Genomic DNA, 23,044 nt, shown 5'->3' with positions numbered 1-23,044 from the left:
GTAGGCTGACATACCACACCAAATCTTGTTCTAGGCACTAGAAGCTGGAAATTATTCTCTTCCCTTGAGACTCACTCAGAGTACACAAAAGTGGACAGAAAAAAAAAGAATCAACAATTTTATGTATTAAAAGTACTATGATAAAGAGATGCACAGGAATTAAATTAAAAAGGAGCAGAAGAGCAACACCTAAGTCTTCCTGAGAAGCTAAAGACTAAAAACATTTCACAGAGAAGGAGGGTAGTGCTAGAGGAAGACTAGAAATTGCTGCAGGGGAGAAAGTCAACCTCAAGTGCAAAGACACAGAGCGTGAGAGAGCGAGAGAGCGAGAGAGCGTGGCGGGGGGGGGGGCTTGTCAGGTGGGAACACAGGAAGCGTGTGGAGAGGGGCAAGGGGTACGCAGGGGTCACTGACTGTCTAGAATACAGGAAACTATAGAGCTGTGAGAACGTATCCCTTCCCGGCAAATAATTTACAGTGAGCTTTTGAATGACTTCCTTTCTCCATGTTTTCAATTTCTTCATCAGAGGCAGCTTTAACTGACCATGCCTTAGTTCTGAATGCAAAGTCAAAATGATGTCAATACAATAATAACCGTCCCAAGGTTTATGTTTATAAGACTCACAGAAGCTCAGACATAAAACGGAAGGCATGCAGTTAAACCTCCTTTCCAACATAACATTTCTTCTAAGCATTCCTGGCAGGTGGCCATCCAGACAGAAAGAAATCTCTCCAGCTCCAGGGAGCTCAGGCTATCTCAGGAAGCAGCCCAATTCATTACAGTACATCATTAGTTGTGAGAAAATTTTTTTAGAGATTAAATATGTCTTCCTGTAGCTTCTACCCATTTCGACCCCCTGGCGTGCCTCCTACATGCAGATGGCACTAGATTATTATATTTATGATAGTGAATTGAGAATTGTTGCTTTTCCTCGCTGAAGGACTGGTTAATTAACAACTGGCTTAGCTTTGATTAATTAGGTTCTCTAATATGATGTGCCACCTTCCTTTTCATTAAGACCTTGAAGGGACATCTGTTACTTTTAGCAATGCTCCATTTTCTTCCTTTACTGATTAGTAATACCTTATGTTTACACAACAATTCATCCCTTTCCCAGCACCATCACATAAATTATCCTATTGCAACATCATAAGAAGGTGCTGCGCCACCGTTCCTATGTCATCTTCATGGAAATCTGTGTCTGTTTCATGATTCAGTATAAAAAAATAAAGTACAGCAAGTCACGTAAAATAGAAGAGTTTCAGGGTTTCCGACAGGACAAAGGTTAGGAGATGTTAAAGAAGGAATGTATTTTGAGACAAGAAAGAAGAAGAAATTATCAGAACACTCTCTGGAAAGCCACTCCAACTTTGGACAAATAGCTGATACTCACCTTCACTAAGGACCAGAGATAGTCCCATCTGTATAATCACAACTACTCAGGCGACAAACACTGACACCAAGGGCCTGGCACTGGGACAGAGGGAGACGGGGTGAAGTAAGGCACTGCTTTAACTCTGGGTATTAAATGTAGAGCCAAAGTTGGAAGAAATGAGATGGCTTAGTTAAAATGATGTCTTTGTGGGCAGGGGGAAGATGGAGGGAAGGTCATGGCAAAGAAGAAAGAGAGCATCTTAGAAGGAGAAACAGGATGTAAGCCCCACATTCCCAAGGAGGATCTTCCCAAAGGCCAAACACAAGGACCAGCTCCACGGTGGTGCTAGGAAGCATCTTAAGGACAGGACCTGTAGCCCTTCAGGTTTGGGAGTGAGCCTATAGGACTCCTCTACGTGGATGTCCTGCTGCTGTCACTAGAATGCCAGCAACGTTTTCCCCATCAAGCCAAAGAGAGATGTGTTTGTTACTCTAGGAAGTATTATATAAACTGAAGACTCCTCTCTGCCTCCACAAGTACTAGGTCTGGGTAGATGTGTGACTGCAAACTTGGAGGATCCCGACGCGTGCAGGGTTTCACCCTGTCGGACACAGTGCATAAGCCCCTGTTAAGGTTCCCTGCAGAGGGTCAGATGGCACACCCACTACAGTGGACACCAAGCTGCTTCCCTGGCTGCATACGGAGGGGCCCTTTTGCCTGGACAGTCCCCAGCCTGCAGAAGTGCACAGCACCCCCCCCCAGAAAGATTGTGAGGATCAGTGACTCCACCTGGACCTCAGGAAACATACATGTATACACCAAGTTCAGGGATTTCGCCACGGAAACAGGAGACGATCAGGTTTCCCTAACAGTTGGGGAAAACAAACTGCATGCTTGAAGCTGTGCCTCCCAGGATGCTGGCGCACAAGACAGAGGAGGCGGCGTGAGACGCTGAGGGCGAACCGACCTTGTTGGCAGAGTGCAGCAGCCGTCCGCTGTGAGTCTGACTTGAGTTTCGTAGCTATCCAGGGGGCACACGGCCTGCTGAACGGAGGGGCACTCCACAGTGCTGCAGTCCACGCTGAACACTGGAAGGGGCAGACAGAGGCACCATTTACTGTGACATTTACTGGCATTTTGAGTCCCAAAATGAAACACTGGCTCTTGACCAATTCCTGCAGTGTCCTCGCTTCCAGAACCCTGTCCTAACACTGGCGTTTGTATTTCACTCAACGCTGGAGAACCGGAACATGGCCCAGGTTAAGATGAAGCCACAGAGAGAGACGGAGAGAGGGGTAAGCCAATGGTGCTTATGTGAGTGGATGGGGATCATCAGCCAGAGCTGTTTCTAATAAAACAGTTCAAGAGAAGAACAAGGGATTGTTTCGCTTGAAGCATTTATCTTAGCAGTTAAAAAAAAAAAAAATCTGACCGATGGTTATAAACTTGTGAAGAGGAAATCACTACATAGAGTCGAGACCTATTCGCAGACCACACTAGATATACTGCTGGAAGAACAAGGATGTTAGAGATAATTTAAATCAAGAAAGAGCGGGGACACAACAGCAAATCGCATGTGGCAAAGAAGGTGAGTTAAGTAGCCAGAGATGACTTAGGACAAGCTATCCAAGTCGAAGGATGGAAAATGGGGAATGGGCAAGAGGAAAGAATGGGGCTGAGCATTTCATCAAAAAACGCCTGGCATTTTGATGCATGTATGTATCCAAAAATAACTTTGTTTATGTATGATGATTGTGTTGAATGTAATAATTTAGAGTCACAGATAAATCTGCACATGAGGGCCATGACCTTTTCCGGGGGAATGAAGCAGCAGGTACTATAAATTTTTAACCCCACTTCCATCATCAAGCATACTCCAAGGGGGAAAAGAAAAGAAGAAGAAGCAAAGAGAAAAAGATATGGTCCCTCTCTGACAGCACTACTGTACCAGTGAATCATTGCTCTGGTTCTCTGGCCAGGAGGTCAGAGGTCAGGCTGCGCGCAGCCCAGAGTGGCAGGCTCTCAGTGCCCGATGAGAACGCCCATCTTCAGTGGAGGGAGAGACCGGGGTCGCTGCGGTGGGGGAAGCTCGTGCATACCTGGTTTGCACTCATAGAGGTCACAACACTCTCCCGGCTTCCCTGAGGCTTTGGACACTAGTATGTTCAGGTATCCCGGCTGGCAGACTTTGCGCAGACAGCCCGCAGGGTCGCACACGCAGCGGCTGGGTAAGGGGCAGCACTCCCCAGGAGGAGCGTAGCCCTCAATCAGAACGGAATCTTCGGGGCAACGTGGAGAGAACTGGACTTCACAGCGAGCCTTGGAGCAATCTGGCTTCTCTTCTAAATGGGAGAGAAAAAATTTAGCACATGCCCAGGCACTGTGGGGTGCTTTCCTCAGAAGCACAGGCAGTCCTAATGACCCGGTTCCTAACCAAAGAGGACTGGAGAAAGAAATCTGGTGAAAATCCTCACACAGAGCTTAGTCAACCGTGAAAATGTCTCCTGAGGTCTGCTCATGACACTCGAACGGGAGGCTGATGCCTTCTCGTCTGTCTTCCCTCTCCCTTGTTGAACATTCAATGCCCAAAACACACTGACCAAAATGAAGGTGGACATGGGGAAGATGCCTGCATGACCTAGAGAGTCCGAAAAGTCTTCACGCTCTGAACTAGCAAATTCATTCAAAAATACTTATTGAGCACCTGCTGTTCCAGCAGCTTGGGGTACACCATCAGGAGAAGAAACTTAGATTCCCGACTTCAAAAGGTGTCTAGTTCAGTGGAGGGTAATAGAAAATAGACAATAAACATTATGATAGCAAACCACATAGAGAGCAGACGGTGAAAAGTGCTATGGGGAAAGAACAGGACAGAGCAAGGGGGCATCAGAACGCATGGAGGCAGAAGGGACAGTTACCGTTTGGGGAGACCGGGCGTGACTGGAAAGCTGATATTTGAACAAAGTCTTGAAGGAGTGAGGCGTGGGCTGTGGAACTAGTTGGGAGAAGAGCACCCCAGAGGGACAGTATACCCCTATGTGTCCCAGGACCAGTAAAGGGGCCAGTGTGGCAGCAGCAAGACAGAGATGGAAGATGCATATGTACTGTTTTCCTATTATAAAACCCCGGGCAACTGCTCTGAGAAAAGCAGTAAAGAGGAATTCCACTCTCGGGTCCCCACCAGTGTGGGCAGAGCAAAGCAAAGAGCTGAGGAGGAGAAAGGGAATCTGGACCCCAGGGGGACTGAACGATGAAGTTTGTAAACTGCTCTCAGTAGACGGCGTATCTGCCTAACACAAACACATGGTCTCGTTGTTAGTAAGAGCTCTGTGACTTCAGCTGCAAGTATCACTTAATTCCTCCCCTTGTCAGTGGGCTGTAATGAACTTATTCTGTATCACATTTTACTACATTCTTATTGTGCAAAATATCTGGTACATATAGTCTCTTTTTAAACATGCACCAATAAAACATGTTTTCATTAAAACTCAATATATTATTAGATCATCCTAGTTATTTTGCTCTTTATGTTTCTTTTAACAGTCCCAACCTATTGATGCGTGTTTTGCAGTAAGGGTCTTAAGGGACTCGTTTACTTCTTCAGAACTGCCATTGTAATACACTGTTGTGAAATCACCACAGGAAAAGACTTAGCAATGTTGAAAATGAGGGTTAAATCTTATTAAATGCTTTTACTTTTCTCAAGATTATCTTACTGACTTTCCCTTTAATTAACTAATATACTCAATTAGTGTGTGTGTGTGTATTATTTATTTTGGTGACAGAGACAGAGAGAGACATACAGATAGGGGCAGACCGAGAAAAAGGGAAAGAGATGAGAAGCATCAATTCTTTATTGTGCCCATTAGCTGTTATTGATTGCTTTCTCATATGTGCCTTGCTGGGGGGTCGGGGGGGACTGCAGCAGAGAGTGTGACCCCTTGCTCAAGCCAGCGACCTTGGGCTCAAGCTGGTGAGCCTTGCTCAAACCAGGTGAGCCCGCGCTCAAGCAGACGACCTGGGGGTTTCGAACCTGGGTCCTCCATGTCCTAGTCCAATGCTCTATCCACTATGCCACTGCCTGGTCAGGATCAAGTCCTTGTCTTAGAATAAATCTGTTTTGAAAGATCCAGCTGGAGTTGACTTCCTAAAATTAAAATATTTTTCAATTTATAAGCTTGAGTAATGGTAACCTGTAGCTCTCACCTTTTGGCCTCATCTAATCATATTTTCAGAGTCACACTAATTTTTTCAATGAGTGTTTCACATTCCACCACCTTCTCTGCTATAGAGCAGCTTAAATAATACAGGAATGATCTATTCGAGGCTTGCATATGACCCACTTGTGTAACCCAGTACTTTATTTTAAAAGAGGGACAGGTTTCTTCATTGGTTATTAGATTCTTCAGGCACTCTACCTTTTTTAGAATCTTCTAACATATTCTGATAAGGAATTCTATCTAATTCATCTAGATTTTCAAATGCATTTCAGGCTTTACCAACCAAGCTTTCTTCCTTTGTAGTCTATACGTTCATCGATTCTTTTAAGTTTTTGAATTTCTGCCTTGTCTAATTATTTCATTGGTTTTTCTCCAGTGGTTTAAGATTAATGCTTACTTTGCTTCTATTTTATTTTCTCAAAAATGCTAAATGATTTTAATACTTGAGCCAAATATTGCTTTGGTTGCATTCTAATTTTTGATTTGCATTATTCTCAGTGTAACTCATTTCTAAATATAATTGAACTTTCATTTCCTCTTTAATAAAGACGTTCTAGAGGAATGCTGTTGAATTTCTGCAAAGGTAAAGTGTTTTGGCTTTCCTTTTAATTTTTTTAAAGATTTTATTTCTTGATTTCACAGAGGGGGGAGGAGGAAGGATGGGTGGGGCAGGAAGGGGGGAGAGAGAGAGAGAGAGAGAGAGAGAGAGAGAGAGAGAGAGAGCAACAAGCAGTTGCTTCCCATATGTGCCTTGACCAGGCAAGCCCAGGGTTTCAAACCAGTGACCTCAGCGTTCCAGGTCGATGTTTTATCCACTGCACCACCACAGGTCAGGCTCCTTATGATTTTTTTTTTTTTTTTTGTATTTTTCTGAAGCTGGAAATGGGGAGAGACAGTCAGACAGACTCCCGCATGTGCCCGACCGGGATCCACCCGGCACGCCCACCAGGGGCGACGCTCTGCCCACCAGGGGGCGATGCTCTGCCCCTCCGGGGTGTCGCTCTGTTGCAACCAGAGCCACTCTAGTGCCTGGGGCAGAGGCCAAGGAGCCATCCCCAGCGCCCGGGCCATCTTTGCTCCAATGGAGCCTCGGCTGCGGGAGGGGAAGAGAGAGACAGAGAGGAAGGAGAGGGGGAAGGGTCAAGAAGCAGATGGGCGCTTCTCCTGTGTGCCCTGGCCGGGAATCGAACCCAGGACTTCTGCAAGCCAGGCCGACGCTCTACCACTGAGCCAACCGGCCAGGGCCTCCTTATGATTTTTAATTTATAGTTTTATTGTCTTGTTGCCAGAGAATGTAGTCTATACAATTTTCTACTTCTGTTTATTTTTTGAGTTTTTTAATGTTTTTGTTTTTTTGGCATGCATGGCCTATGGCAAACTTTAAAATACAAAGATATTTGAAAAGAACATGTTGTTTGTTGACTGGATACAGACTTATAAATCTATCAAATCAAGCTTCTTGTGACATTCAGATCACCTGCATCTTAGGTTTTTAATCTATTTTCCAAGAAGGATCTATAAAAATCTTCTACTATGAACCTGTAACTTATATTTCTGACAGTTTTTACTTTAAATTTTCAAGACTATGTTGTTAACTTCATGACTAGCGGACTAAGATTCAAGCCTATTATACTGACTTGGCAAATTGTAAAATAATGCTTTCAAAGGATTTAGATGTCTAAGATCAATATGTTTCATTTTGTAATTATTAACAAGTTTAGCTTTATTCTTCTCTTCTTTCAACGGTCTATTCAACGTTTCAATAAATTATCCAGAACCATTATTTACCCAGCATCCTTCCCTTCCCCCAACCAGTCAGCTGCCTGTCACTTAAACCCAACTATGGTTACCATAGCATCAGGAATTGTTTTTCTGATACCTTCTTTCTCAGACTGTTTCTAAATAAGTCTTCCAGGAGATTCCATTTAGTCATCTACGTCTCCATTTCATCTGTCTTCCATGGAGAAGCTGAAGAGAAAACTACGGCTACACCATGTATTTTCCATCATTTAGAATGCTTTTCTGACATTAACTCCAAAATTTTAATTTTATCCATTTGAAAAGAAGGCTCTTCTGTCTCTTTCCCTATGGTGTCTAACAAATCTAGATTTAATACTTAAGTTAATTAACAAGCTTTTCAGTCTGGTTGCCCTGGCAACAACTCTTTGCACTGGAATCTTTAAAAAAAGAAAAATCAACAAAAACTTTCCCAGATATACCAAGACTAAAGTGACAGTATTACCTGCAACAGCAGTAATTAAGGGGAAATAATCTGGTTTCATTATTTTCATAATCTTCCTATAAGAAGTTAGCTCTTAAAATGACAGGAGTGGCCCTGGCCGGTTGGCTCAGTGGTAGAGCATCGGCCTGGCGTGCAGAAGTCCCAGGTTCGATTCCCGGCCAGGGCACACAGGAGAAGCGCCTATCTGCTTCTCCATCCCTCCCCCTATCCTTCCTCTCTGTCTCTCTCTTCCCCTCCCGCAGCCGAGGCTCCATTGGAGCAAAGATGGCCCGGGCACTGGGGATGGCTCCTTGGCCACTGCCCCAGGCGCTGGAGTGGCTCTGGTCGCAACAGAGCGACGCCCAGGAGGGGCAGAGCATCGCCCCCTGGTGGGCAGAGCGTAGCCCCCTGGTGGGCGTGATGGGTGGATCCCGGTGGGTCGCATGCGGGAATCTGTCTGTCTCTCCCCGTTTCCAGCTTCAGAAAAATACAAAAAAAAAAAAAAAAAAAAAATGACAGGAGTACCCAGCATTAATTACAACAATAATGGAGAGTTTGTATCAAGCCTAGTAGTCACTTTAACCAGTGTGACTACAAGGTGGTCAGTTGTAGACCTCCATGTCTGTATGTCAACAGGTCTACAATCACGGTCTTTGTAACAAATGCATTTGAGCGTATACTGTGTTTAAACACAGACTTAAATACAACCAAAATCCAATGAAAAACTACCGGCTGAAGAGACAAGAGGAAAATCATACTGCCAGATTTTTATTATATCTACTGAATTTTTATAGAATCCCACACATCTGCCACCAAGTCTTTCCCCTCTTTCAAAAAAATCTCTAAAAATAACAACAGATAGGCTACACACTTTTCTAATGGAAAACAGGCCGCATGAAATGGGCTGGTAAACTACAGACGGGCAGCTACACAGCCAACACTGCTGGGCACACGGCCCTTCCCTGGAATCCACCCTGATGCTCATGCACATGCTCGCAGGCAGCCGATTCTGAGACAACAGATATTTCAAGAAACCCAATTGGATTAGAACCGTTATCACAGAATTAAGTAGAGCTCAGAGTAAAGATGGGAACAGTCCACAATTGCTGTTTTCTCCACACCTTACTCTGGTAGTCTTCCTCCTTTATAATCTCCCCCCTTTATAATCTGAAGTACCTGAGCAGCTATGGTATCAGCCCTGGGTGTCACAGGGGCCACCTGGTAGTCCTGGGAGACAAATCTCCTTACGGTACCAGCTGAGGTACAATCTGTGAAGTCCTCTCCAATCCTTTCGCTTATTCATTCAACAAATATTTGCTGAATGATTTCCATGTGCCAGGGGTTCCAGACACAAGGTTTAGAGCAGGAAATGAAACAAAGTCCCAGTCTTCCTGCATTGACAATTCCCGAGGAATTAGACAAGAAAGAGCCACACAGTATAATGCCAGGTGGTGCTCAATGCCTTGAAGCAGAACCAGCACTGTGGGTGGACTGCATTAGCCAGGTGGGTGAGGGCAGGTCTGAGGACATGGCACCCGAGCAGAGACCTGCCTGAAAGGAGCAGGTACATAAACAGCAGGGTGGGAGTGTCCCAGATGCAGGGAACAACATGAGTAAAGGCGTGAAGGCAAGAATGAGCCTCCTCTCCAAGTACAAAACCTCGTGACCATTAAAATCGAAACCAGTATAAATCACCAGTAAAAAAAAAAACAACCACCCAAAAAACCAATACACACAAGAAAAATATTTGGATGGATGTTTCTTATTAAGAATTCAATTCTCATAATCATGCTAGAGAAATGAAAGCAATCTCTAAATCAGGCACCTTTTTCGTGGGAAGCATCATGCCTCTACTCGTTGTCACACCCCTTTACACTCCTAGGTGAGGAAGAGATGCCATCTATCTGGCAGATGAGGACGCAGGCACAGAGAAGCTAAGAAACTTGGCTAAGGTCACACAAAAAAGTGGCCAAGCCTCCAGAGCCCGTGATCTTCCCACCAAGTTCACAACGCTGAAAGCAAAAGGAACTGCAACTTCCCTGGAATTCGTATGTTTAGTCAATGGCTACATGTTTGCTCACACACAGAATGAAAAATTAATTCAATGAATTTACAGAGAAAAAAGAGGTGCAGGGTCTTTGGTGCGCCCCCCTCTTTCTGGTTGGCCCCCCTCCCGGTCTCATTTGCTCCGTGGCCTCACACAGACGTGTCACAGGGTAAGAGGAGGGGCGTTCTCGCACCCAGGATTAAGTTGCTCTCAAACCTTCTATTACAAATGCAAGGCATATGTCATCCCTACATTTTTAAATTTAGAGACTGACTCCTTTAAAGTTACACTGTGAATTCTTTTCATTCACATTCCATGATTTTATCATAACCTTTTTTGGCAAGCATCGTGGTGAAGACTTGTTCCACACAATCATAACCCTGAGGGGAAAAAATTAGGCTTGTTGATACAGTCCCAGAAATATTTCATATTTCAGCTCGTTCAGAAACACCAGCTGTACTTTCCCAGCATTTGCTTTTACTTTGATTTTAGCATTTAACGGTGATGGAATCTGCACAGAGCCTTCTCCTGGTGGTTTGTTAATTTTGTCAATTACCTAATAAAGTTAGTTTACGACTTAGTAGAATATAAATTAGCCAAATAGAAAGAAAGAAAAAATTAAGTGATCTGTAAAATGGCAGCATGTGACACTGCAGTGGTTCCCAGTGCTGGTTTTGCATTAGAATCATATGAAGAAGGCTTTCAAGAATACCACTGTCTGGATTCCACCTTAAATCAATTCAGACTATCTGGGGGAGGAGCCTGGGAATTATTATTTGGTTCAATTGCTCCCTGGGTGATTCTACTGTGTGGTCAGGGCTGCGAATCACTGTGTTACTCCTCCAAGCAAACTGGGAATCTGTACAACAATGAAGTTCCCTGTTGACACTAGAGCTTTGCCAAGGGCATGTTCAAAGGGCAGCTGGCCAAATGCCAAAGCAGCACCAAGCCCTCCAGCTTTCTGTCTACCACCAAGTGGTCCACACTGTATGCTGAGCCCCATGGTATCTCTAGGAATGTGTCAGACAACACATCTTTTCTGTGCAGGATGTTACTGGATTGGGTTGAAAACGATGCATCAGATTAGAGCTCTGCTACCAAAGGATGGCCTCTGGACCGACGGCGGCAGCACCAGCAACACCTGGGAGCTTGTTAGAGCTGCAGAGACCCTGTGCCAGATCTACTGAACCAGAATCTGCACTTTAGCAAGATTCCCAGGTGATTCAGCTGCATTGCAACATTTGAGACGAACAGCTTCCAGAGTGGTGGTTCTCAGACAGTGGACCGTGGACCGGCACAGGAACATCTCCTGGGCACTCGCTTAAACTGCAAATCCTAAGACCCCCAGATCAGACTACAGAATTAGAAACTCCGGGGTGAAGTACAGCAACCTAACTAAACAAACCCTCCCATGTGATTCTCATGCAAGCCGCAGTTTGAGGATCGTGGTGTTAGAATGATTCTCAATCCTGGAAGCATACTCAAATCCCCTGGGGAACTTGGAAAATGCAGCTCAGAGTACACTGCAAACCAATTAAATCAGAAGTACTGGAAGTGGGAGCCCGGTACCAGTATTTTTACTAATACCAATGTGCTTATCAGGGTGATGCACAATTCCAAGCACCCTTCCCCAAAGCCTCCACAACCCCGGGGGATTCAAAGCTGCTTTGTTCTTAGAAAACTTAAATTAATGGGTTCTCCTGGAACCTTCCTGGAGATGGTCAGAGCTTCCCGGGAAGAATAAAAAGAGAGCTGAGAGGTTTACAGGGTCCACCCCTGCTGATAGTGGGGAGTAAGGAGTGGGAGTGTCAGATCCCAAGTGTGTATGTATCCTAGTGAATCTCCAATCACAGCTCATGAAAATTTATAAGAATTCTGAGCCAGAGACATTTTATTTCATTATCCGTTAATTCACACCTGGAACACATATTCAATTTATTTCCAGAACGATCTGCCATCCAAATAATTACACTGCTATATTCATACACAGCCAACACATTTTCAAAATGTAACAATGTTTAAAAATCTGGCAATAAAATAAGGCCAAAGGATGGTTGGGATAAATGCACAAAGAAGGTAAGTCTGACTTCAAAAAGATGATTTTTACCGAATAAATTGCAGCCATCTTTGGATACCTGTCCCTTTTGCCATATTTACAAGCTCACACACACACACACACAAAAAAGAATGAAAAGTATTAGAGAATGAGACAAATAACTGAAGAAAACTTCAATGAACGAAATGTGTATCGTCAGTTCAGCAACATCTTAAAAGGAATCTTCATAACAGCTTGAAAATGTCACAAAGGCATAAACACCAGGAATGAGGCACTCCCCGGGGTGGTGTTCAAACGGAAGGCAACATCCATTACAGAACACAAACAAGGCCTCTATTTTGTTGAGTGATTCTGGGACTCTGGGACTCTGGGTGGGTCCTTTTCCAAATACTTGAAGTTTTCCTCCCCTGAGGAAGGGATGTCGCAACTTGCTTCTTCCATTGTGTAACGATGACATTGATTTGAAACAAATATCATGAAATGCCCGATCTTCAAGAGGTGAGAATGAAGGGCCTGGTATTCTGCACCTGCAAATTGGGGAGCTGGAACTTGTCGATTTCTTTCACCAACATCCTCCAGCCAGAAGGTTGAGCCCTCCCTATGCAACCGGGCTCCAGGGCCACCAGTGCAGTTAAGAAAACCAACCAATGATTTTTGAAGTTCAGGAGAGGCCAGTCCTTTTCTCTTAAAACTCCAGTATTTGTTAATGCTGTAGAGTTTTAGTATTATAGAAGATGTGATCTTACATAATTTTAAAAAAGAAGGAACAATAAAACCAAGGGTATTGTCAGTAATATTGTGAATGAATTCCTGAGTCCCGGAGGTAGTATAGGAATTTCCAAAGTCTTTAGAAGGACTCCAAAGCCTATTACGTGCTGATCTGGGGTCTCCAGAGGTTCCTGAAAGTGACTACACTCATCAATTTAAATGATACACCAAGAATAAAGAGAGGGTGCTGAACAGCATGAATAAAGGACAAGTAGAAAAGATTGTAGAACAGTGGTTTTCAACCGCCAGTCCACAGACCAATGCTGTTTCACCTGAAATTTTGTGTGGGTCTGTGAAATAGTTTAACCACCTTGATGTTGTATGAAGATTACAGACCCAATGATCACAGACTACTTGTTGACTACAAAAGTCTGAGAACCAGAAAGAACTATGTTCAAATCTTAGCTTTTTATAACTAGCCATGTGATCTAAAGCAAGTTTCTTGACTTCTCTGTGTCAGTTTCCTCAAGGTTAAGAGTTTAAGTGAAATAAATACACACTGTAGGTAGCCCTGTGCCTGACATATCTAAGTGCCCAACAGATTATTATTATTCATCATCATCAATTACTAGAAGTCTAGGTTTTGAGTCAGACCTCAGAATACTCGTACTCACATTAAATGGCACAAAACTATTTATTCTACAAGATTGTTTTAGAGATTAAAAGAAAATATCCATTCTTTGATATAACTACAATATGTGATATTTATATAACATAAATATTATATTATAATAAAAAATATTTCATATATTATATATGCATATATAGGGTTGGCAAAAGTAGGTTTACAGATGGGAATACACAAAACAGACTTTATTCTTGTATTATTACTTATTAATTATTGTATTACTTGCTACATGAACAACTGTAAACCTACTTTTGCCCATCCTGTATGTAAGCATGTATGCATGCGTGTGCGTGAGCACACACACCTAGCACTCTTAGGCCCTCATGTGAGTTTACTTCTCCTTCTCAGTTCATTTTAAATCTAATACCCAACCCAATGCACGGATGTGATCATTAAATGGTTGCTACTATTGATAAAGGTCAAGTAGGTTATAAAACACACACACATATAATATATATCCCCACACACAGAGTCATCTTAGCATGCCAAACGTTTTCAAGTGCTGTTTTTCTGTCAGCCTCCATTACTTTCTTAATTCCTTTAAAAAAAAAAAAAGGCTACTTTTTGAGAGAGCAGTCTTTGCTGTCTGGAGAGAAGAAAGGAAGCTGCCTAATCCAGGCAGTTTTCCCTGGAGAGTCTTTTCCAGCTATTTCTGCATTTAGAGGTGTTTTTGGGCCCGGCTTACAAAGTTATCAAATTGCCAAGATGCCACATAATGGTAATGAGTGACTCCCAAAACAAACAAGGGCCTCCTGACATTCAGACCTATCCAGTGAATGTCCTCCCTAGTGAGAAAGTACCTCTTTATGGCCGACCACCTCCCAGAACAGCCTCAGTCTCTTCTCACGACTCTCTCCGAAGGCCGCCCCACCCTTCTGACTGGTCCTTCAGCTCCAGCACCAACTTCCTAATCAGCCGTGCCCAGGGACAAGCCCCTGAAAGGGCCCCGGATTTCTATGCCTTCTTTGTATGCTTTGTGTACCCACGGCGTAGACCCGGGTCCACCGCGACCGCCAGGAGGGCACCTGGAGACTACAAATATGCGGGCTGCAGCTGAGCAAAGGGATGTGTTTGCTTTCCACCCTGAACTACAACTTGACCTACGGCAAAAACAAAAATACTGCAATGTGTATTTTTTCCCAGAAACGATAATTATAGTACTCCAAACATTTTTCAAACTTCAACTACCAAAATGGAAAAAGTATTTCAAAAAATAATTTATTAAATAGGCACTTATATTCTTGGTAGCCCTTACATGGAAGTTCTACCTCCCCCTCCCCTTCACAGCCATTAAAGGACTTCGTTTCTGGCTCACAACCCTCTTCCAGGGCGAGGTGGGGTTCAGCCTGTGGAGCTGAGAGCTGGATGGCTAAATAAAGAGCCCTCCCTACTCCTCACAGTCAGCATGGGTTGTTGCTCCTTTTTCCACCTCAGAAACACAGTGATTTCAGAATCCTCATCTGTACATGGGGTGATTGATACAAGAGCACATCTGCACCTCCAGCTGAGGACACTGGAACCAGGAGCAGGCGGCCAGATCGTCTCCTGGTACCAAACCCAGGAGGCACAGGATTTAGACTCCTCTGAGGACTATCACAAAAAATCCCAGCTCGTTTCTACTCCTGCTTCCTCACCTTGTGCTCCACCAGGTCTTCTTCCTCCAGCCCAAGTTTTCCTGGATCCAGTATCCTGATCTCTAGTCCACCCTCAGGCTTTCCCACACTCTTCAGATCACTGGGGCTCACCTGAGCATGCCAGGGGACTTCCTAAGGCACGGACTACTGAACCTCACCTCTGGAGTTGCTGATTTAGTTGTCTGCACTGGAGCCTGCAAACGTATATTTCTAACAATTTCATGGGTTACTGACACGGCTGTCCAAGGACCAGGCTTTGACAACTGCTGCTTTTGACTAGAGCTTGTTCAAACATTTTAGCCCCTTGTAGGCTCTACCACTATCTGTCTCCCCACAGACAGAGCTGCTTCTCTTTGTCTCTGTCTCTCTCTCTGTAGATAGTCACTAGAGCTGACTCTAGGTATAAGAGGCTGACGGCAGGCTTGATGAACCTGACGGGTCTGCAGAACAGCAATCCTGGCCGATCTCACCTTCTTCTGTGTGAAACAGCAACCCGCGTGGAGCTGCCGCGTGAGGCCTGAGATAAGATCCAGAGGGCAGCGCACAGCAGCAGACTGTTCAGACCTGAATGCTGGGCAGCAGGGAGGAGGCAGGGCTGCTGCCAAGGGGAGCGCCTGCTCAGTGTTGGGGCTGCTCCCGTATTTCAGTGACACAGCTTATTTCCAAATACTTTCAAAAACAACAAAGGACATGATGCAATAACAAGAATGAATTAAAGGGGTCAAAGTAATTTCTGATGAACCAATTCTCACAAATTCCTACTCCAATAATTGGGAATTTGTGCTCACTTGGAGTAAGAGTGCCATGAAATTTAGCTCAACATGTATTATGGAGACTGGGCTCCATAAAATTGCTAGACTTAAGTTCCTTTTATTGTTTTGTTCCTCAATACCTACTGTGTAGCCTTTGTCCATATAGTATTTCAACCAGTAGGAAGGAAAAAGAAGTGGAAAGGAAGGACACAACTCTAAATGGAATAATGTGAAAAGTTACACTATTGATTCTGATTCCTTCATATGGCCAGGACTTTGTCACATGGCTACATATTTACCAGCAAAGGAGTCTGGGAAATGTAGTTTTTATTCTAGGTGGCCATTCTTCAATTAAAAAGTTCTACCTATGGGAGAAGGGAATGACTGCATGGACACAGGGATGAGAATCCTCTAAATCACTTTCCTAAGAAAATAAACTGCATGAACATGGGAGAAAAATGCCCTTTGAAGAATAAAAGCTTAAAAAGTATTCTGAAGAATCACTTGAGAAACACTCAAATAAGTAGTAATTCATGTGCTTCCTACTGAACATCTACATTAATATATTAAAGCACCGGGAAGATTCTCAATCATATAGCAATTCCACAAATATATGATATTTAATCATCAACTATCATGTATGACAGGGGTCCCCAAACATTTTACACAGGGGGCCAGTTCACTGTCCCTCAGTCCGTTGGAGGGCCGGACTATAAAAAAAACTATGAACAAATCCCTATGCACACTGCACATATCTTATTTTAAAGTAAAAAAACAAAACGGGAACAAATACAATATTTAAAATAAAGAACAAGTAAATTTAAATCAACAAACTGACCAGTATTTCAATGGGAACTATGCTCCTCTCACTGACCACCAATGAAAGAGGTGCCCCTTCCAGAAGTGCAGCGGGGGCCAGATAAATGGCCTCAGGGGGCCGCATGTGGCCCGCGGGCCATAGTTTGGGGACCCCGATGTATGAGACACTGTGATAAGTTGTATATCTTAATAAAAGCACATGCCTTAGCCATCAGTGAGCTAGAGTTTTCTATACTTATAAACTTTAAGCAAAAAGCCTGAGTTTCTTTTATTTATTTTATTTTTTTGAGACAGAGAGGGACAGAGAGAGAAAGGGACAGATAGGGACAGACAGAAAGGGAGAGAGACAAGAAGCACCAATTCTTTGTTGCAGCTACTCAGTTGTTCACTGACTGCTTTCTTATTTGTGCCTTACAGGGGTAGGAGGGTCAGGGGGAAGGGACTACAGCAGGGCAAGTGATATCTTGCTCAAGCCAGAGACCTTGGGCTCAAGCCAGAGACCTTGGGCTCAAGCCAATGACCTTGGGCTTCAAGCCAGCGAACTCTGGGATCAAGTCAGCAACCATGGGGTCATGTCTATGATCCCATGCTCAAGCCAGTGACCCTGCGCTCAAGCTGGTGAGCACGAGTTCAAGCTGGATGAGCCTGCGCTCATGCTGGTGACCTTGGGATTTCGAACCTGGGTCCTCCACGTCCCAGTCCAATGCTCTATCCACTGTGCCACTGCCTGGTCAGGTCAGCCTGGGCTTCTTTTAAAATGTTCTATAACTCAAATCAATCCAAACCTCCCTACAATTAAGGTATAAAAAATAGGTTTGAAGATTTAATTACAAGAGAGTAGAAGAATTAATATGCTTGTTCTTGCATAAACATGTGGGACTAAGTCTATCTACAGGACTTTCTTGTCAAAGGAGAAGAGTTTTCTTTGTCAGAAATTCTGAGATATAAGTGGAGAAAATGGTGGCCTCAAGAAGACAAATGTCTTGCCCAAGGGTCACCTGGCTAACGAACGCTGAGGAAGGGCTAGAAGCCAGGTCTACTAGAGAATCCTGCACTGGTTCTACCAGGACACACAGTCATCACCCTAAGTTTCTCATCGTCTGGTCTTCAGTCTGCATCTTTCCCTGATAGTCATCATCTCTTTCATAATACTTATCATTGCTTAGACTCTTGCCTAAAAATCAGATCATAAAGTTCCTTTATCATGAAATCAGCTGACTATACAAACTAAACCAAACCAAAAGTAACCCATTATAAGTGGCGTGACTAAGAAAGGTCAGAAGAGCAACCTCTGGTCACAGGGTGACTGTGGTGCTGTCCACCACTCAGGTGCTGATAGGCTCAGCACCAACACAGGCAAAGCCGCACCCTCTGAGACTCAGACAACAAAGACGCTGGCAGTGGATGGATGGCAGGCCCACCAAGACAGACTACAAGGGCAGTATGTGTGCACACACGGGCCTTGGGACTGGGGACCCGGAAGGACACAGCTCCAATGCAGAATACCTTAGGGCGTCATACCATACAGCTTCTCTGTAACAACATAATCCTCAGGAATCAGACCTCTGGCAATTTCTCCTAGTCCATTCAAAAGATGAAGCCCAAGACTAGAGGCACCGGTAATACCAGACAGCGTCTCCCAGCATTAATGATGGGAGAAACCTTAGGTAGAGCTCCCATGGCTTCCTTACACTTTAAACCAGGCGTCCCCGCAGGCTGCATGCGCCCCCCTGAGGCCATTTATCCAGTCCCCCGCCGCACTTCTGGAAGGGGCACCTCTTTCATTGGTGGTCAGTGAGAGGAGCACTGTATGTGGCGGCCCTCCAACAGTCTGAGGGACAGTAAACTGGTCCCCTGTGTAAAAAGTTTGGGGACCCCTGTAAACCATGCATCTGTGCTCTTCTCCTTGGTTTTATGGTGGACTTGACTTATTTGGACATCTGCACCTGGTGATGGCTGAAACCCTATTGATGTGTATCACCTCCAATAACTAGACTGTCGCAAGACTGAGAGGACGCTTCTGCTTGCCCAGTCTTGTCAGGACACTGTGGATCCCTTGTCTAGCAAGTGAGGAGAGAGCCCACCTCACTATTCATTCTTTATTTCTCTTTTTTTTCTTACTATTTTCCTGTTGTGAAGTCATAGCTATCCTCATCCCCAGAAAAGCCACTTTTTAAAATTCAGGATTTATCTTTTTTTTTTAAGATTTTATTTATTGATTTTACAGAGAGAGAAGGGGGGAGGGAGAGAGAAGTATCAACTCATAGTTGCTTCATTTCAGTTCTTCACTGATTGCTTATCACATGTGCCTTGACCGAGCAAGCCCAGGGCTTCGAACTGGTTGACCTGAGCGTTCCGGATCGACGCTTTATCCACTGCGTCACCACAGACCAGGCATCAGGGTTTATCTTAGTGTTATCTTTTGTCCATGTTATAACTGAGAGTATAAAAATCTGCCTCAGAAGAGGGCAAAGGAGCCTTATGGAAAGCCAGACATGAACAAGTTGGAGAGGTAATCCCACATGATTTCTTAGTGAAGCTGGGAGCTTAGGGCTGGCTGTACATGAATTTCTAATTGAAGTGGGGTTTTTTTGTTTTGTCTTGTTTTTTGTTTTTTTTTTTAATAGATTAAAAAGCCATCCTTTCTCTTGGAGTCACTGTACTATCTCAAAACGTCAGGAACTGGGCTGACTACTGTCCCAATTGCCAGTTCTAGTTGGAGATCCCACTGTTTCACTGCCCTCCTTATTTAAGCTGCTTTTTTCCTAGGAGGCCACCAGAATCTAGTCAGCCAGATATTATTTTAAAAAGCATAGGCAGTACTTGATACAGGTGGCTACTGATATATGCTAGATTTTACCTGAGCATAAAAGGCTCTAAGCAACAAGAGATTTGAGACACTCAACTGATCTGCAAGATTAATGGTGTAACTTAAAAAGGCTATTCAGTCACTGGATCATTACTGAGCCTCCTATAAATAGAGAGAAAGAGAAAGAGAGAGAGATGGAGAAAGAGAGAATGATATACAGTAGACAAAGGATTACCACACCAGAATTCCCCAAGTCTTTGCAAACACTAATTGGTGTATCACACCATGTATTACATCTGCCCAGAATGCGGTGTTATGGGCTGGCCTGTACATTCACTGAGGTATTTCTAGGAATCGCTCTTCCTCACTTTTGTACTATGCATTTCAGAGATTCAATCTACTGCCAAATACAGCTTAGCAGTTTTTTAATTTGTCCCAGATTTCTGGTAAAGCATCATTATTTCTAGGACCTCTTTGCTCCTCTTCAGTCTTATCACCAGCCCCAGCAGCTGGTTGCCTTTCATAAAGAAAAGAGTTTTGACCAGTTCATGAATTCCTACATATGTGATAATGAGCTAAAAACAATCAGGATGTTGGCTTGTCACCAGCTAAGTGATTTGCTCCTGTATAGGTACTTCACAGCACACCTGATTCAAATTACAAATTACTACAAGTCACAGATCTTCTGGGTAACTGTTTCATGAATAATTGAATTCGTGAATGTTAAATCAATGAATCACAAGGGTCTACTGTGTTGATTTCTGAGAAATGAATCTTGCATGTGTCACGGTTGTTCTTATTTAGCAATAACCTCATACCTAATTCTTTCACCCCCTGCCCATTCAACAATGCATTCAGAAAGCTCCACCTCTGAGAATGTTGGGAAAATAGACTTTGTCACCAGGAAGCCTCCTTTTGAGTCAGAGAAGGATTTCTCACTTAGTGATTCTAAGGGCATTGTGGGATCTAATTTCCATCCTTCATTATGTCACCGTGAAGTAAAAATTAAGAAAATACTTATTTTTACACTGGAAAATAGCCTAACTTCTAATCACAACTTAAAAATAAGTAACCTAACTTTAAACTGCCAGAAATATATCAGGCTGATTTAAGTTGTTCAAGAGTTTTGAGTCAAATAATGAATCAAACCAGCCAGCTTTATCAGTGTTCCTGGTGGAACCATTTTAAACAAGAAAACTCTGCCCAGGAGTTGTCAATGGAAGGTTAGAAGATGATAATTCCTAAGGTTCCTTCCACTCCGAGAAGCAGAGAACAATACAGGAAAAGTTAAACAGTAACACAAAACAGCAATTACAGAGGTGACCCAAGGAAGTATGTTAAATGGCATGTGAGCAGTAGAGACAAAAAAGATGGTGACTTTAGAGACAGGAAAGCATGGCTTCACAGAGGAAGGGTGATGTGTGTCCACCAAGGCCTTGAAACAGGGGCATGATTCAAAGCAGGGGTAGCGAGGAAGTGGGGAAGCACAGACGACTGCTAGCAGGGGATGTGGTCCAGGTAAAAGGAGAATGATGTGCAATGCAGCCCACCAGTCACTCCTGTACACTCCACTTCCCCATGACACACCCAGGGTCCTGCCGAAGAGCACACCACGCCAAGTGCCTCTGTGCTTTCAATCAGGGGGCCCATCTCCCCAGTGCTTTCTCCACATTGACCCAGCTCACCAGACTGCCACCATCTACCCTACAGTGTTTATGGAGTGCTTACTGCATCCTGGGCACTCTGCTAGGGATTCACAGATATAAAGATGAAAATACATAGTCCCTAATCTCAAACAGCATTCTGGTCATTCTCAAGCAAAAGTTAGCTCCTCTGTGCCCTATGCCTTCACCTCTGTCTCCCCCACAAGTCTGGCTCCTTCCTCTAGCCTATTTTTATAGACTTTGTACATATAAAAGTTCTAAAAAAATGCTCACATTGCATAATTAATTACTTATATTTGTATCTTGGCCTCCTATGGCCAAATATGATTTCCGTGATGGCTGGACTTGAGCCTGGTGCTTCTTGGTTTGCTCACTGCTCAACATAATACCTGGACTCCAGCAGGCAGCCAATTAACTATTACATCTCTCACTAATATCCCTTCCTACTCTTAGCGTCCTTACTTCTTCCTGTCTGTCTGCCTGTCTCTATCTACTTACTTACCTCTCTACCTGTATTGTTCTAATACTTACTAATAGTGTACGACCCTGGGTAGCCTCTTGTAGCCTCTGCTTCCTCATCTGTAAAATTGGGATAATAAAAGTCTCTACCTCAATGATTTGTTAAGAAGTGTAAGTAAGCCTGACCAGGCGGTGGCGCAGTGAATAGAGCATCGGACTGGGATGCGGAAGGACCCAGGTTCGAGACCCCGAGGTTGCCAGCTTGAGCGCAGGCTCATCTGGCTTGAGCCAAAAAAAATAAATAAATAAAGCTCACCAGCTTGGACCCAAGGTCGCTGGCTCCAGCAAGGGTTACTCGGTCTGCTGAAGGCCCACGGTCAAGGCACATATGAGAAAGCAATCAATGAACAACGAAGGAGTCCCAATGAAAAACTGATGATTGATGCTTCTCATCTCTCTCCGTTCCTGTCTGTCTGTTCCTATCTATCCCTCTCTCTGACTCTCTCTCTGTTGCTGTAAAAAAAAAAAAAAGTGTAAGTAATACACTAAGAGCCTACATTAATACCTGGCACATAAGTAAGTAGCTCTTGTTAGCTCTGATTATCATTACTCGCTGCCCTGAAAATAGTTACAAAAGGTTCCAGGATCCTTTTAAAAGTCATGGAACCAAATCAACAATGTAAAATCAAAGAATCAAAGGGTAAGGGACTCAAAAAATTACCACAACAGTCAGGAAGCACCAACCCAAACCAAGCAAAAAGGTATGGATTCTTAGCTATACAACAATAGCAAAAAGGCCTGCATTCTCTAATAAGTGTGGAATTATTATGTTACTTTAACACTGTCTGTGACAATGCATTCATTCAATGCATATTACTATAATACTGTACTTCGACCGCATCGACTTTGTTAACAAAGAAACCCTGTAATAAAATTGATACAGTGCTTAAGCAGCTGAGCAGAGGGTGTGTCTGAAGGTGTAATCAACTTTATGGACTTTTCAAAGGTCTCCAGCTTCAGCATGGTAATTATTTTTAAGAGTTAAAAACATACTCTAGCAAAAACCTTAAGTGGAAATGTGGTTTAGTGAGTCCTGGCTGACTCAGCGAGACACTAATTACTTTAAGAAACACAATGAAATTCTCAAAATCAGTTCTGATAACAAGTTACCTAAATTTATTTGTTTTTAAAGGGTTATAATGCATTGAAATCAATCCCAAAGTACTCGAGAATCCCTGATGTACATAATTAAGAGATCCCACAGTCAAGAGTGGTAGAAATCTCTAGCATGGAAGTTTTTCCCTTCTTACTAAATATTGTTTCCATTACATATATTATTTATATGCATAAAACTCATATGAAACAAAGTAGAAAAATAAAAGGCTGAGGTTCAATAACGCATTGCAGTATTTCTGTAACAAGTTCCTGAGTCTGATCTTTTGAAGGCAGCTGAGAAAATACAACAAGGAAAGACAACAGACAAGAATCAAGAGAACAAATTTTAGCCCTGGACCCATCACTGACTGAGCAATAACAGGGCAGATTCTGTCAAGAACAGCCCTTTTCAAAGTATTAAATGAATGATTTAGGG

General features: G+C 43.5%; 1 protein-coding gene across 3 annotated transcripts in view; it reads right to left on the bottom strand.

The window, feature by feature from the left end:
• The window catches only part of CRIM1 (cysteine rich transmembrane BMP regulator 1), a 194,076-nt gene that overhangs the window by 102,848 nt on the left and 68,184 nt on the right, over positions 1 to 23,044 (bottom strand). For all 3 annotated transcript variants that reach the window (XM_066266890.1, XM_066266892.1, XM_066266891.1), the window contains exons 3-4: positions 3,476 to 3,718; positions 2,344 to 2,464 (exon numbers count right to left, since the gene is read on the bottom strand). In XM_066266890.1, coding sequence (XP_066122987.1) covers positions 2,344 to 2,464; positions 3,476 to 3,718 — 364 coding nt within the window. The remainder of the gene's footprint in view (positions 1 to 2,343; positions 2,465 to 3,475; positions 3,719 to 23,044) is intronic.

Source organism: Saccopteryx bilineata, chromosome 3 (genome assembly GCF_036850765.1).
Source record: "Saccopteryx bilineata isolate mSacBil1 chromosome 3, mSacBil1_pri_phased_curated, whole genome shotgun sequence".
Taxonomy (NCBI): domain Eukaryota; kingdom Metazoa; phylum Chordata; class Mammalia; order Chiroptera; family Emballonuridae; genus Saccopteryx; species Saccopteryx bilineata.
Note: the sequence above shows the minus strand (reverse complement) of the source record. Positions and strands in the feature narration are given on the sequence as shown.